Source organism: Phaethon lepturus, unplaced genomic scaffold, assembly GCF_000687285.1.
Source record: "Phaethon lepturus isolate BGI_N335 unplaced genomic scaffold, ASM68728v1 scaffold45091, whole genome shotgun sequence".
Classification (NCBI taxonomy): domain Eukaryota; kingdom Metazoa; phylum Chordata; class Aves; order Phaethontiformes; family Phaethontidae; genus Phaethon; species Phaethon lepturus.
The window spans coordinates 981-14,349 of record NW_010520691.1 but is presented as its reverse complement, the minus strand read 5'-3'; the positions used below and the strand labels follow the sequence as shown (position 1 = coordinate 14,349).

Below are 13,369 nucleotides of genomic sequence, written 5' to 3'. Positions count from 1 at the left end.
TTTTATTCGCCTGTGGTTCCACCTCTAAGTACATCTCTCAATATCTCTCTAATACACCTTTCACCTTTTTTTTACTTTTTTGCTTGTGGAAATACAGAACTAAAAGCAGAAGGCAGCATTTAGAAAAGTCCGGTATAATCCTTGAAAATTGTCTTGGCTGACTTTGAATGCAGTCTAGTGAAGGATCTAGAAATTGTCTTTGTGGACTTGTATGACTCTCAAACTGTCTTATATTTCCAGAATATTTTTTCAAACTATTTAATTGCTGTAGTTATGCCACTGCTCACCACCTCCTGCAGAGAAATTGCAAATTCTGTTTAATTAGGTTGTTGGAATAAACTTGTTAGTGCATAAATGATGAGCAAGGGAGCAGAAGAATAGTAATTCTTTACCTCATATAGTCTTCTGTCGGCTGGTACATACTGCTTGATTCAACCTCTCAAGGGAATCTTTGTTCATTAACGTCATATGACTTAATGTGACTTATTGAGAAGTTGTATCTTCTCTCCTTTCTTCCTCCTTTCCTTCTGAAATATCTGATCATTCCATGAGTAAATCTTCAATCTGCTTTTCCCAGAACGCATATACAGCCACAGCTATCAACAGCACCAACTTCTGCACCTCAGCAAAGGATGCCTTTGTTATTCTAGTGGAAAATGCTTTGCGAGTGGCTGCTATAAACACAGTTGGGGATTTTATGCTGTTTCTAGGAAAGGTATGTCTGCTATATACAGTTGTTACTGACCTACATAATAGCAAGTTTTCCTTAATAATGGCTTGCGTTCCAGATAAAAAATACCTTCAAATTCCTGTTTCTTAACATGCACTTTATCACATCGAGCTGCATCATATGAGGAAGGGACTGTCCAGGATAGGGAGGTTAAACAGCTGACCCACTTATGTTAAGTGAAAGTGATCAGAAAGGATAGCTGAAGATGATGACACCTTTAGCATGAATTTATTTTTAGGCAGAGAAGAGAAAAGTGATTATTAGAAATTTAGAGGTTTTGATTGGTTTTGTGGTTAAGAGCTAGAATTGTAAGGAAAGGAAGCATTTCCTCTAAATTCTGTTCAGTGAGGGCTCTCCAGGTTTATGCTGAAAACTGGCACATTATTAATCACCATTTATGACAAAATTGGACTGGAAGGTAGTGTAGGAGCCTGCTATGAGGAACTTCCAGCTTGGACTGAACTGTCTTCCATATTACACTTCTCTACTTGTATTCACTCAGAGTGCAGTGGGCTGAACTTTTAAGCCAGTAATTAAGTCAATAAAATGTGAGACAAAATAAATACATAATGAAGATACAGGTGCTTGGGAGACCATGAAATTACATAATGTGGCTCTATGGAGGTGTCTGAAAGGTGCTACGAAACATCTCCCTGAAAAAACGTCTTTCAAACTATTAGTGAAATGCATAAGTGACAGAAATGTTGACATGAACAGTGCAGCATATGAAAAATAGTATCGGCTAAAACAGTGCTAGGCTACCAGCCTGTCTCCCTTATTAGTGCAACCCAGTCTTTTCATAATATAGTAAAGCTGGCCTCTTTTACACTTTTGTGTTTAGCTACAGTTCATAATAACAGATTCAGAAATGTTAAATATGTTGAATAGCTACAACAATTGTTTTAGTCCTTTTGTTATGCCCAAAGGCCAAACTGCTACCCACTGAAATATCTGTTAGGGCCTCACACACAGTATAGTTCTGTGGAGACCGTTACATGACGTGCCTCACATGAATTCTGATGTACTTTACCTGTACGGAGATGAGACAGAGATGCGACAAGCTTGGAAGGTGTTTCTGCCAGCAAAATAAAAACATATCATCCCCACAAGACCTGCCTTGCCCCCGCCCTCTCCCCATGTCATTTATGCTCAGGGATATGGGGAATCCAGGAGGTAAAGATGTCATTACCACTAGCATCTGCAACCCCTAGTTCTAGCCCTGGCAGAGCAAGAGTCACACAGGTTAAAAAACAACAAACCAAACCAAAACAATCAAAAGCCATTAGAGTTGTCTTCTGTTTTCTTCTTTAGGTCCTGATTGTCTGCAGTACAGGTTTGGCTGGGATTATGTTGCTGAATTACCAACGAGATTACACCATCTGGGTGCTGCCACTCATCATTGTCTGCCTCTTTGCATTCCTGGTTGCTCACTGCTTCCTTTCCATTTATGAAATGGTTGTTGATGTACTTTTCTTATGTTTTGCCATCGATACAAAATACAATGATGGGAGCCCTGGGAGGGAATTCTACATGGATAAAGTTCTCATGGTAAGTTTCCCTTTGCTCTCTAAGGCTAAGGATATGGTTTCATAAGATGGGAATATGGGTGTTTTGAGAGTGGAGTGTACTCACTAGCTGAGTTTAATACTGTAATTTTTTCTACCTGAGTTACCTTGCTGTCCTGTTCATGGCTTGATCAGCAAACAGTGTGGTCTGATGAGCATCAGATAAGTAATGATGCATCCATCCCTTGACATTGCTGGTGTTGGCTTCTGTATGCCGGCTGTGACATGAGGAGTTGTCTTGCAGAGTCATACCTTTGGGTATCATTTCTTGTAAATGATACACTCCAGAATGGGAAGAAGCAAAACAGGGGGTAATGGCTTGATTTTTCTACTTTCCTAAGAGGACCTCTTTTTGGGATGTGGAAGAGGAAAAATATCAGAGTATTCTACCCCAAACACAGATAGTGACCACACTGGAGTTTTTCTTCTTTCAGATAGAGAGGAACTAAAATTTGCTTCTCAATCTGTCATGCACAGAAAGAACAGATACTACGTTCTGTCCTGGAGCCTAGATGCAGCGTCAAGGCCATTTGCACAGTTCAGTTCTTATTTGTTTGTCCCATCTTATTCCCTGTTCACTCTAGCTAGAGACCAAGATGTAAAAATTCTGCTCCTCAAGCCATTCAGATTGTTGTTGAGTAGGTAATTTTCTTGATAATGTTTTTAAGTGGCAGCCGTGGAATATGTCCCTGTGAAATATACCCACGTGTGTGGGCTAGATGAAGACTCTCATGACTTCTTAGCATAATGTTTTTTTCCTAATTATTTGTTGGAAAAACATGTCAAGAATTGAACGTTAAATTTTTGGTAAAACACTACAGAATCTGGAGTATATAATAAATGGTACCTGATGAGTTGTTTTTTAGCACAGAATAAGAGTAAAATGCAGCATGCTGTCTCAGAAGACAGCACAGATGAATCATAAAAGCATTGTGCGTTTCTTTAGTGAACAGTCAATATTAGAAGACACTAGCAGCTAAATTTTACTGAAATTTGCTGCAAAATGCTTGCCTTTAAGAGGACAAAGAAAGACATAAAGTGTAATCAACACCTTTGCTAATCTTGAGTTAGGTGACTCTGATACAGTGAAAAATTTAAGAGTTTGAATTAAGTGAAGTTAGGGAAATCACTAAGACCTTGCAAGTAATTATCTCCAAGTGCCTCTGTTTAATGGAGTTCTAACATGACATACAGTTCACAAGTTAGGATGTAATAACTAGCATCTCTATCCTTTTTTGACAACCACCCTCCTACTTCCCTTCCCCATAAAGGAGAGCATTGTGTGATAAATGTGAAAGCTGTAACAGCACACAAGGCAAATACCTGTCTGGCTTCCAGAATTAAATGAGGAAAACCCTTGTGCCTATTTGGCAGACTTTTTTGGTACTTTGTGGACAAATCTGGCCAAAAGAAGTGGGAGGAGCAAGTTGTGTTGACATTTTGAGCAATTACATCTTGAAGTTTTGTACTGAGATTTGATGTTTGGAGTCTGCTCCAAGAAAGCACTTTTCACTTTATTACTATTTTTCAGGAGTTTGTGGAGAATAGTAGGAAATCTATGAAAGAAGCTGGCCGGGGAGGTGGAGCTGAGGGCAGAGAGCTAAAACCAATGGTAGGTGCAGATGAGGAGGTGGCGATCCTCCAAGAGTTTCACTTTTACTTCTTCTCCCTCTTTGTCTTTACTGACTGCACTTCTTCAGGAGAAGTTTTTGTTCTCTGTATCACTCAAGATGTTCTGCTTTTTCTGTTTGTGAGCTTGCCTATCACCTGGATGGCAGAGTTTTTGTCACAGCTGAGACCATCTCCTGTAAAAGTAAGATGAAAGGAACTGTGTCATATGAAACAAATGCAGTATCATTTCATTAGGATTAGTATGCATGCTATGTGGTATACACAGACAGACCCAGCTGCTGAGTACTCTTAAAGTAAGATGACTCTAGAATTTATTGGGCTATTCTGACTTTAATCCTATTTTCAGTCCTGAACTGAACAATTTTTGTTCATCTTATGTTCACTGTAAAAGCCTGAAGAGCACTACTGAGCACATCCATTGTTGCAAAGTAGGAGCAGGCATTTAAAGCTCTCACCAAATTATTTTATACAGTGCCAAGGAATTGGTTACAGTGATTCCTTTCAACCTGCTCAAATGACATTTCTCCCAGTTGTTTGTTTTTATTGCCAACTACTTATGTTGCTTGTCTCTCGTGTGCTCTTTCCATCTCACACTGTCAGATACACAGACAGTGAACAATGCATCATTTATGCTTCTGCAGCCTGTTTTACTTATGGTGTGCCTGTTAGGAAGGCCTTGCATGTCTGAGTAGCCTGGAATAAGGAACAGCTATACATGGTACAGATAACAGATAGGAGGATGAGTTTGGAAGGTGGAGAACTGAGAGCGTATGATGGAGACCAAGGCTGGGCAAGGTATGACTTGTCATTGTGCAGTATGACTTTGTGAAATAAAATATTTTTCCATCATTACTTTCTCAGAGTATTTGGGGCCTGATGCAGTTCCTTACCATGGGGACAAATTTTTATCCTAATGGAACCTAAATAAGTGTATGCTAACAGTAGGGTCTTTTTTAACTGATGTATGTGAGGCCATGTTGCATGAGCACTTTTTGACCTAGCTGGAATGGGTTCCTGCTGTAGAATGGATAGATGTATAGCTTTGCGTGTTTTGCTATTTCACTATAGCATACCAGTTTCTAGACTTGCTTATGCCTAAATGCTGCTGTGTTTATACATTTTAAAAAAACTAATTCAATGCTCATTTACTGTTTTCTTCTGGGAGTAATTCTAGCAGTTCAAACAGACACTAATGTTGGGATTTTCAGAGTGGTCTAAACACTGTAAATGTAAAGCTGCTGCTAAAATGACTGAGAATTGGGTTTGCTAACCTTCTAGTCACATGAACAAAAAATCTCAGTCCAAAAATGTATTATGTTAAACTTTAATTCAAACAACTGGTTTACCTTAAGTGGATTTCCACTTACACTCTCGTCAGCGCTAGCACAGACTGCTATTCAGACTTTTTGTACTTGATTGCCTAAAGCTTGGCTGTTAAAACCTTTATTCATCTCCCTGCCTTGTAAAATGGCAAACCAAGTACTTGCAAGTCAAGGCTGGTCTTGTTCTTTTAGGAACTTGACTCTAGGCACTTGAGCCTGGCACTGGCTGAAAGTCCTCCTGGAGAAGGTGGTGAGCACTTGGGGCACAGCCTGAGTGTCACCTGCTGAATTGCTCCCAGTTCTGCTGCTCATGTGGTAACCTTGTTTGGAACTGACTGGGCCTTGTTTTCTCAAGTGGTCTTTCATTTTGGCTTGTTCAGCTCCAGTTGACTAAGTTCTGAAATATTAGGATCTCGCTTCCAGACAAGGACAGGACACAGCAGTTACTGCCGTGAAATTGCTGATATCTTTCCACAAAGCATTGATAAAGGCCTCAGTTACATCCGAAATAGGATCATTCATCAGTCTATTCTGTACTAATAGCGCCTGTAGTCCCAAAATTGGGTGTTTGCAAATTACATTAATTTTTCTCTTTTTCTCCTTCTTTTTTAAAACATAGAGTCTTTAGTGTTTTATTTCAGTCTCCTTGAAATGCGGCTATTTCTTAGACATGACAATTAGTTCTAAAAGTGAAATGCCCTAAATTCAGTGGTATTTTAAATAGGTATTAATAGCAGAGATGAAGAAACATCTGTTCTTGTATCAAGGCACAAGAAAAAAAAACACCTTTTCACACTTCTTTCTTTATGGTTTCCAGTGACCCCCTTTGACTCAGTTTCTCCTTGTCTTTTGGCATTTGTCTAAGACTGTGCTGTATGACTTTGTTTTCTAGGCCTCTGGAGCAAGTTCATCTACAGCAGGTGAGACGATTAAAGACTCAACAGAGAGATTTCACAGCTGTTATATACATATATACATACATATATATATATATATAAATAAACAGCCAAAATCAGAGAAAAGGAACAGGGATTTAATACTTTTTTTAACAATTATTTTTGTGAAACATGTACTCTTTTCATACGGGTGGCTTTTACAAGCAGCTTTATCATTGTTCCATTTTTTAAATTATTCATTGTGGTCATGGAAGAGTTTATTCTTATCTGCTTGATATTTTACAATCTGGAGGAGGTATCGTTGTAAAGATAATCTGAAATGATGTTTGGTTTTAGAGATAGATTTCCCATGACACTGCTAATCTGCTGAGAGTTTTACTTGTTTAGTTTGTTTAAATTTTAATTAAATTCAGGACAGTTACATGTAACGAAAACCTTCAGATCAAGAAAAGTCTCAAATTTAGTTTTTAAAAAGGTGGTTTCAGTGAGAGTTCATTCAGGTCAAGTGGGTTTGTACACAGTCATTTTACTTTACAGCCCTGGTGGGGCACAGTTTTGTTTATCAGTATCAGATATCTCAATAACCAACTCCTCAGGTATTCAGGTGTGTGGGAGCCCTTGCATCTCCTATTAAACAGAAACTAGAAAATGGGGACAGATAATTTTTATATGCAATTAACTTCCTGTTTTACCCTACTTACCCCTCTTGCCCATTGCCCACTATCTTCCCCTTGAGTTCCGTAGCCTCCTTCACACTTCAGCAGTGCTCCTTTGAAGGGTATGGATTCTCCATATGAGCAATTGAAATAACAGATTGTTAAAGCTCAGTCTTAGCCATACTCATGATTAATTCATGACTAGATGTAACGATGCTGAGGATGTGAAGAGAAATGAACTGTACTACCGTACAAAAAAGTACCGTATGCTTCATTTCATTTAATGCCGGAGAGCTTTGGGAGGTGGAAGGGACCATTCCTTGCCTGTTGCTTCATGCATATTTGTGTGTACTGTAGCGGGTGGCTAAAACAGGAAAGGGCAGAGAAACATTTCTCTGGAAGTGTAACTGCCAGGATAGTTATCTAAAGTTATCAAATAACGACAAGAGAACATGCTTTTTTGTTAGTATTCTTAGATATTTAAATTTCTTTTCAGTTTGGAAGTTCACCAGATACGAATGATAATATTCAATTCTTCAGCATATTGTAACGGTAAATGCTTAAAAGTGTATTTGCTAAGAATTCATGATCTGTCTGCGCTATATACTCCTTTTGTTACAATTTTTTTAAGAAAGCTATTTTTGTTAATGTAAAGATAATATTTCAGAGCAGAATTTTTAAACTTATTGCACTAAATATAAGCTCTGTACAAATAAATAATGCCTCAATGGTTCGATCACTCCATTCAAGAAAATCTTTTGAAAGAGAAAAGCCCTTCTATGGAAGCTTTGCAATGGAGTGGAGAGGTATGTCTAAGTGGAGACATGCACAGCTCATGTTATCAAGGTTTAATAAGTAAGCAGTTCTCTCTGCTTCCTTGCAGAGGATCAGGCTTTCAAATTGCTGTCGAAAGTTTAAAAAATATGTAGTATCACGCAGCTAACCAGTGCTCTTACCTTTTGGCAATAGTGAAATATTTCACTTTTGCTTCTAAGAAGTCATTTGATAACTTAAATTTGTTTAGTTTTCTTTCAGCAAGCCAATTAAAAGGATTTACTCTTTCCAAATCACAGAACTAAAACTAGATGAAATGTATGAAAATAAAAATACATTTAGAAATCATAGCTGCTGGGGAGGCAGGGAGACAGGATTATCCAATCCTGCAAGCACTTAGGCACTTGTTTAAGTGAACCATATTGGTAACTTCACAGACACCAGGAGGGCTCTCTGAGTATGGCAGTTGTAAGTTACACATCTGTGTAAGTGCTAACTGGACTAGAGCTTCAACCTAGGGATTCAAACTGGAGCATTGGCAAGGCCTCTCAGTGCAAGCTAGAGTTCAGAAGTCAGTCAGAAGCAGCACTGGAGCTTCAGTTTGTGGAGAGCAGGCATTTCTGCTGTACCAGGTGCTAAGACAGCAAGTGGCACTGAACACTAATAGATCAGTGGGGTGTAGCAACAGAAATTTAAAAACTGGCTCAGATGAATGCTAGAAACTGAATTCCAGGGCTAAGAGACTTAATCACGTACACAGTTGCTTCCAGAGAAATTAATTTCCATCTTGTCTGGAAGTTATTGGAGGTGCTTTGATTGAAGCTTTGGATTCTGCACATTTTGACAACGAATTTCAGCCATGACCAGTTCCACAAAGTTGTGTTCTCTGCTCACTGGAATTCCTGTGTGGGTGCTTTTCTCTGCAATTGCAACTAGGACTGCAGTTGGAAACTAATTTTGTATTTTTTGTATGACTTGACTGTGCACCATTTTTATAGCAGTTTACCCTGTTTTAAAAAGAAATTTGGTTTATTTACATGGTGTTTAAAAGATACAGGCAACACTTTTTTCTATGGGTAGTTGTAATGTTTAAGTGACAAATCTATATCATTATAAAGTTCTTAATAAAATCGTGTGCACCATACTCGAGTGTATATCCGGCATGCAGAGCTTTTCAGTCGTGCCAAAGAGGCATTCCATCCACCCGCAGGCTTTCCAGTGGCCATTTTGAATGTCCTTTGAAGTTCATTTGCAACCAAACGTCAAGCTGTCCTCTTCCAGCTCTGTCTTGTGCAAGGAGATAAGCAGAAGACTGACGACTGAAGAGACAACTTTTCAGGACAAATTTAGACTCCGCTTTCCTTTGCCTAGCGGGGATGGCGGAGTAGGAGAACACCTGACATGTAAATCCCCAGTTGGCAGTAGAGGTGCTGGGGTCTGCCAGATGTGATGGATTAAATTTTTTTTTTTTTTTGCCACCTGGTTATTAAAGCCGGTATATGCATGGCTTTGTGGGAACAGTCTAGACTAACTAGAGAGTGATGCTGCGCTGGGAATAACACTGCAGGAGGAGCAGGTGAGACAACTGAGACAGAGAGATCGTCTCCTTGGAAAGTCCACTGAACCAAGCAGTGCTTGAGGACTGGAGATTCAGGCTGGACAACTGGGGTTTAAAAACCAAGCCAATGGGATTACTTGGGTTCCCAGCATTTGGTTTCTGCAGATGGTCTGCCTCATACCCTCTGATCAGCTAGGTTTTAAAGACAAAAAAGCATGCCATACTTTAAATTGTTTAAATTTTTTTCCACGTCATTTTACCCTGTTCTATTTGGAAGCTGAGCAGCAGTGTGTTGTCTTTTTTGCTTCTTCCAGCCCTAGAGAATTTTTTTTTTATTCTTTTAGCTCTCATTTCTGTATTGCTCTTTCAGCAAAAGAGTGCCAAGTGGCAGAGTGTCAGTTCCCCTTTGTCCCACCGATCTTAGCCCATGCCTTCTCACCTTCCCGAGGCAAAGATTCAGGATATCACATGGACTGACTGGGAGGGGTAGTAGGTGCTGAGCTAAAATTCTGAGGTGGGTTTTTTTGTATGATACAATTCCATTGCTATGCTTGCTGTGGTTAGGAGTGCAGCCCATCGCTTCTACAGTTTCAGTGCTGCTTCACAGCTAGAGTAAACATATGGTATGGCCAGCTTCAAATTGCGTCTTCAGCCTACCGGTAGCTTGTGTTCACACTACCAGCTGCCAAAACCAGGGTTGGGTTTTACATGTAGCCTTAGGTTGGCATGGTAACCCAACGACTTTCTGTATTAGGGGAGTATGTCCTAGAAGGGAAAACTTAAAGTGGAAAACCCACTTACAGGTTGTAGTGGGTTGACGGTGGCTGGCAGGTAAGCCCCTACTCCATTTCTTGCTTGCTTCGCCGAGTAGGATGGCAGAAAGTGTTGGAAAGGCAAAAGCAAGAAAACTCATGCATCAAGATAAAGACAGTTCATTAAGTAAAGCGGAGGGGGAGGGGGAGAAAAAGAAACCCAAGTGATGCAAAGGCAATCACTCACCACCTCCCACCAGCAAGCCAATGCCCAGCCAGCCTCCGAGCAATGGCTACTTTGGAAAACTTCACCCTTCTGCCTCCCTCCCCCCTTCCAATTTTATTGCTAAGCATGACATTATATGGTATGGAATATTTCTTCAGTCTGTTCAGGTCAGCTGTCCTGGCTGTGTGCCCTTCCACAGACTACTCTGCTGGGGCGGCAGAGTGAGAAACAGAAAAGGCCTGTGCAAGCACTGCTCAGCAACAGGTAAAACACTGTTGTGTTACCAACACTGTTTTGGTCACAAATCTAAAACACAGCACCATACAGGCTGCTGTGAAGAAAATTAACTCCATCCCAGCCTAACCTAGTACATAGGTCCACTTACCCAAGAGTTAATCCAAGACTCACTCCCTGCGTTTCTGTACAGCACCTTCTCAGGGTGGTTACTTCTTTCCGAAAGGGCTTTTTCAGCAGCAGGCGATTAGCCTGCTCCACAGTGCTCTCTTTCATGGAGGGAGCAGGGGATGCTAGCTCTTATTCTTTCAGCACAAAATGGGGATATAAAGCAGAAATGAGCCCTTTCTGTATCAGTGTTCTGGCAATTGAGCAGCCAGTGTTGGAGACAACATACTTAATGTGCCCTCAGGGCATGCACTTTAGTGGTTTGCTCTGAGTGGTTATGATGTATTCTATGAATGTATGTTATAGAGTCAGAATAAAATGCATGTAGCAGACATATACTCATCATCACCATCCAGTGATCATTTGGTTCTGAGTGCATATTACACACTGTATTGAACATGGCACTGTCATTTTAAGAAGCACTCTTAAGATTTAAAAGTAGATACCTAAGAACATCCCTGTTTTTTAAACCATGGCTTTGCCTGTGCAGATACTGTTTACTGAATCTAAACATCACAAGTTCATTGTTTCTTGAACAGTTTGTGTGTCACATTATCACCACAGAAATCCTGTTTCATCTTTGTGGAAAAAAACCCTTGTGTTTCCCAAAACAAAACCCAACAGACTTCTTGGAAGCATTTCTTGCACTCAGATTGTTTGTTGGGATGATGGACATTTACTCTAAATATTTCATTTTTAAATGCTCTTTCAACTATTTTGTCTCTGCTGTTATTTCCATCACATCACAAGAGATTATGGAGACTAGTAAATTTGTATTTCTTGTGTTCTGTAGAAAATACTGTTCTCAAGGTATTTTTTTTCTTTTATATTTAGAGAGATGAGAGAAGAGATGAATCTTGTCTCTTGTGATGTGGGTCATGTATAAAAGGCAGAATTTCTGGTCTGGGATGGAGCTGTGATGTGTCTTGCAGTGTTTGCAAGCTGATGCAACCAAGCCAAAGCTCTTCAGAGACATTAGGATTATGAAAATATTTCTAGGGACAATAGGTAGCATGAATCCATCTAAAAATACCCATTTGGAGGCTATACTACCTGGCATTCATTTGACAGAGATCAGTTAAAACAGAACTAGCAGAAAACCAGCAGACGCCATCAGATTCTATTCGCCTGCTCACTGAAGCAGTCAAGTCATGTGTGAATATGATGAGCAGAATTTGGTGGTTTAAGCATCTGGTACTTTTCTGTAGAAACATGGGACTCCCCTTAGAACCAAAGTTGCAAGAATTCAGAGCAGAAGTACCAGTGACTTCAGCAGAACTAGCCTAATTTCAGTAACTTTAAAGACAGCTCTGGCCTCTCTATATATGTGATGGAAGACGCTGGCAGCATAGCTGGCTACCATTCCTTAAAGTGCACCACTGCTCCCCTCTGGCTTGAGTGAAATAGGGGCAGCTAGGAAGTATGTCAGCAAGGTTTTGTGGGATTAGGAAGCAGATTAATTATTCCTGAAACCCCTCAGAAGCTCGGCACTGACTGGAGTTCCACAAAAGTCATGATTTTTAACTCTCAAATATGTACTGCGTGTGCTCCATTTGTTGGTAGTGGTTGGGTCCCTCCCTGCTCAAACTGAAAAGGGAGGATATCTCTCAGTAGGAAAACGGTGCTGCAGTCAATGAGGTGGTGTCTTCTAGGGGAGCACGGGAGGAGAAAGCAGAAGGGTTGTTTGGTTTCTAATGTAGGCCAGAAGGCATCTGCCAGAGGTTAGGTGGAGCCACGGAGAGCAGGATTTCACAGTAGTTAAGAAAATTCACATTCCAATTCACAGACATCTCACAGCAACATCCCCTGTGCCCTGCTTTTATTTTGCTCTGGAGGTCTTCAGAGCAAGAAAGAAGTTGGAATCCTGTACCTATAGAAAGGAATTATTTCTATACGGTGAATTGTGTTGCTGATTATAGCAACTACCCTAAGGAAAAAGGAAAATCTTCTGAACAGATTTTAAAGGCTTGAAAGTACTTGCATTGTCATGGTCCATCAAAGCTTCACCTGGAAACAAAATTTTCATCCTCTTTCACTCATACTCCTAACAGGGCAGTCAACCCCCTGAACTGGTTTAGTGATTTACATTGAATCAAGATCAACTAACAAGTGCTCCTTTTTCCAGTGGAATGCCACCTCCTTTGGGAATGGGAAAAGTAAATGTGACACTGTTTATTGTTGTCTGAGAACTTGAAATGTTTTATACTGCAAGCTGTGAATGCAGGAAGAGAAGGGAAATTAACAGTGCTGATCTAATCTTAGATTTTCTGTGTAAACTGACATTGTGCCAGAATACTGATGCAAAACTGTATTTTAGTCTAAGAAATGTATAAATTTTTTAATGTATCAAAATAAAGTTTTTCTTAATTAAGAAAGATGTTTCTGTGTCTTCCCAGTGGGGTGCTACGCCCTGCTCTTCCTCTTAGGAATACGATCTGACGGCCCTGAAAGGAAGCGGAGTCTATCCAGATCTCTGCTCAAGCTTCGCTTAGCCCTGTGCCTGCTCATTAGCTTAGCTGCAGTAGTGCTGGGCATGCCGCCTCGGCTCTCTCGCTGTCCTGCTGCCAAGAACGGTGTTGTGATGCTTGTGTTTTGTTGAGCTGGGTGGGGTGAATGGGGTTTTGTAGAGCAAAGGTGGTCCCTTATACCGGCAGCTTCGGGGGAATGCGGAGTGGGGAGGGGTGAAGGAAATCCCGTTGCGTATTATGCCAGTTACGCAAACTGCAGGTCCCAGCGCAGCACCTCGTGTGGGGCCACCTCCTTGTTCTCCACGGTCCTGTACCTGCTCCCCCCTCCCAAAGCAGGACCCGCATTGTAAAAAGCCTGAGTAGCTGAAGATGGGTGGTGAATACAAGC

The 13,369-nt window shown here is 40.5% G+C and overlaps 1 protein-coding gene across 1 annotated transcript in view; it reads left to right on the top strand.

The window, feature by feature from the left end:
• The window catches only part of SLC44A1 (solute carrier family 44 (choline transporter), member 1), a gene marked incomplete at its 5' end in the record, with an annotated part of 29,994 nt that extends 16,882 nt beyond the window's left edge, over positions 1-13,112 (top strand). Inside the window, 5 exons of the mRNA XM_010297466.1 lie at positions 578-715; positions 2,042-2,278; positions 3,827-4,108; positions 6,142-6,169; positions 12,910-13,112. Of these exons, the coding sequence (XP_010295768.1) occupies positions 578-715; positions 2,042-2,278; positions 3,827-4,108; positions 6,142-6,169; positions 12,910-13,112 (888 nt within the window). The remainder of the gene's footprint in view (positions 1-577; positions 716-2,041; positions 2,279-3,826; positions 4,109-6,141; positions 6,170-12,909) is intronic.
• Between the last annotated feature and the right edge of the window lie 257 nt (positions 13,113-13,369).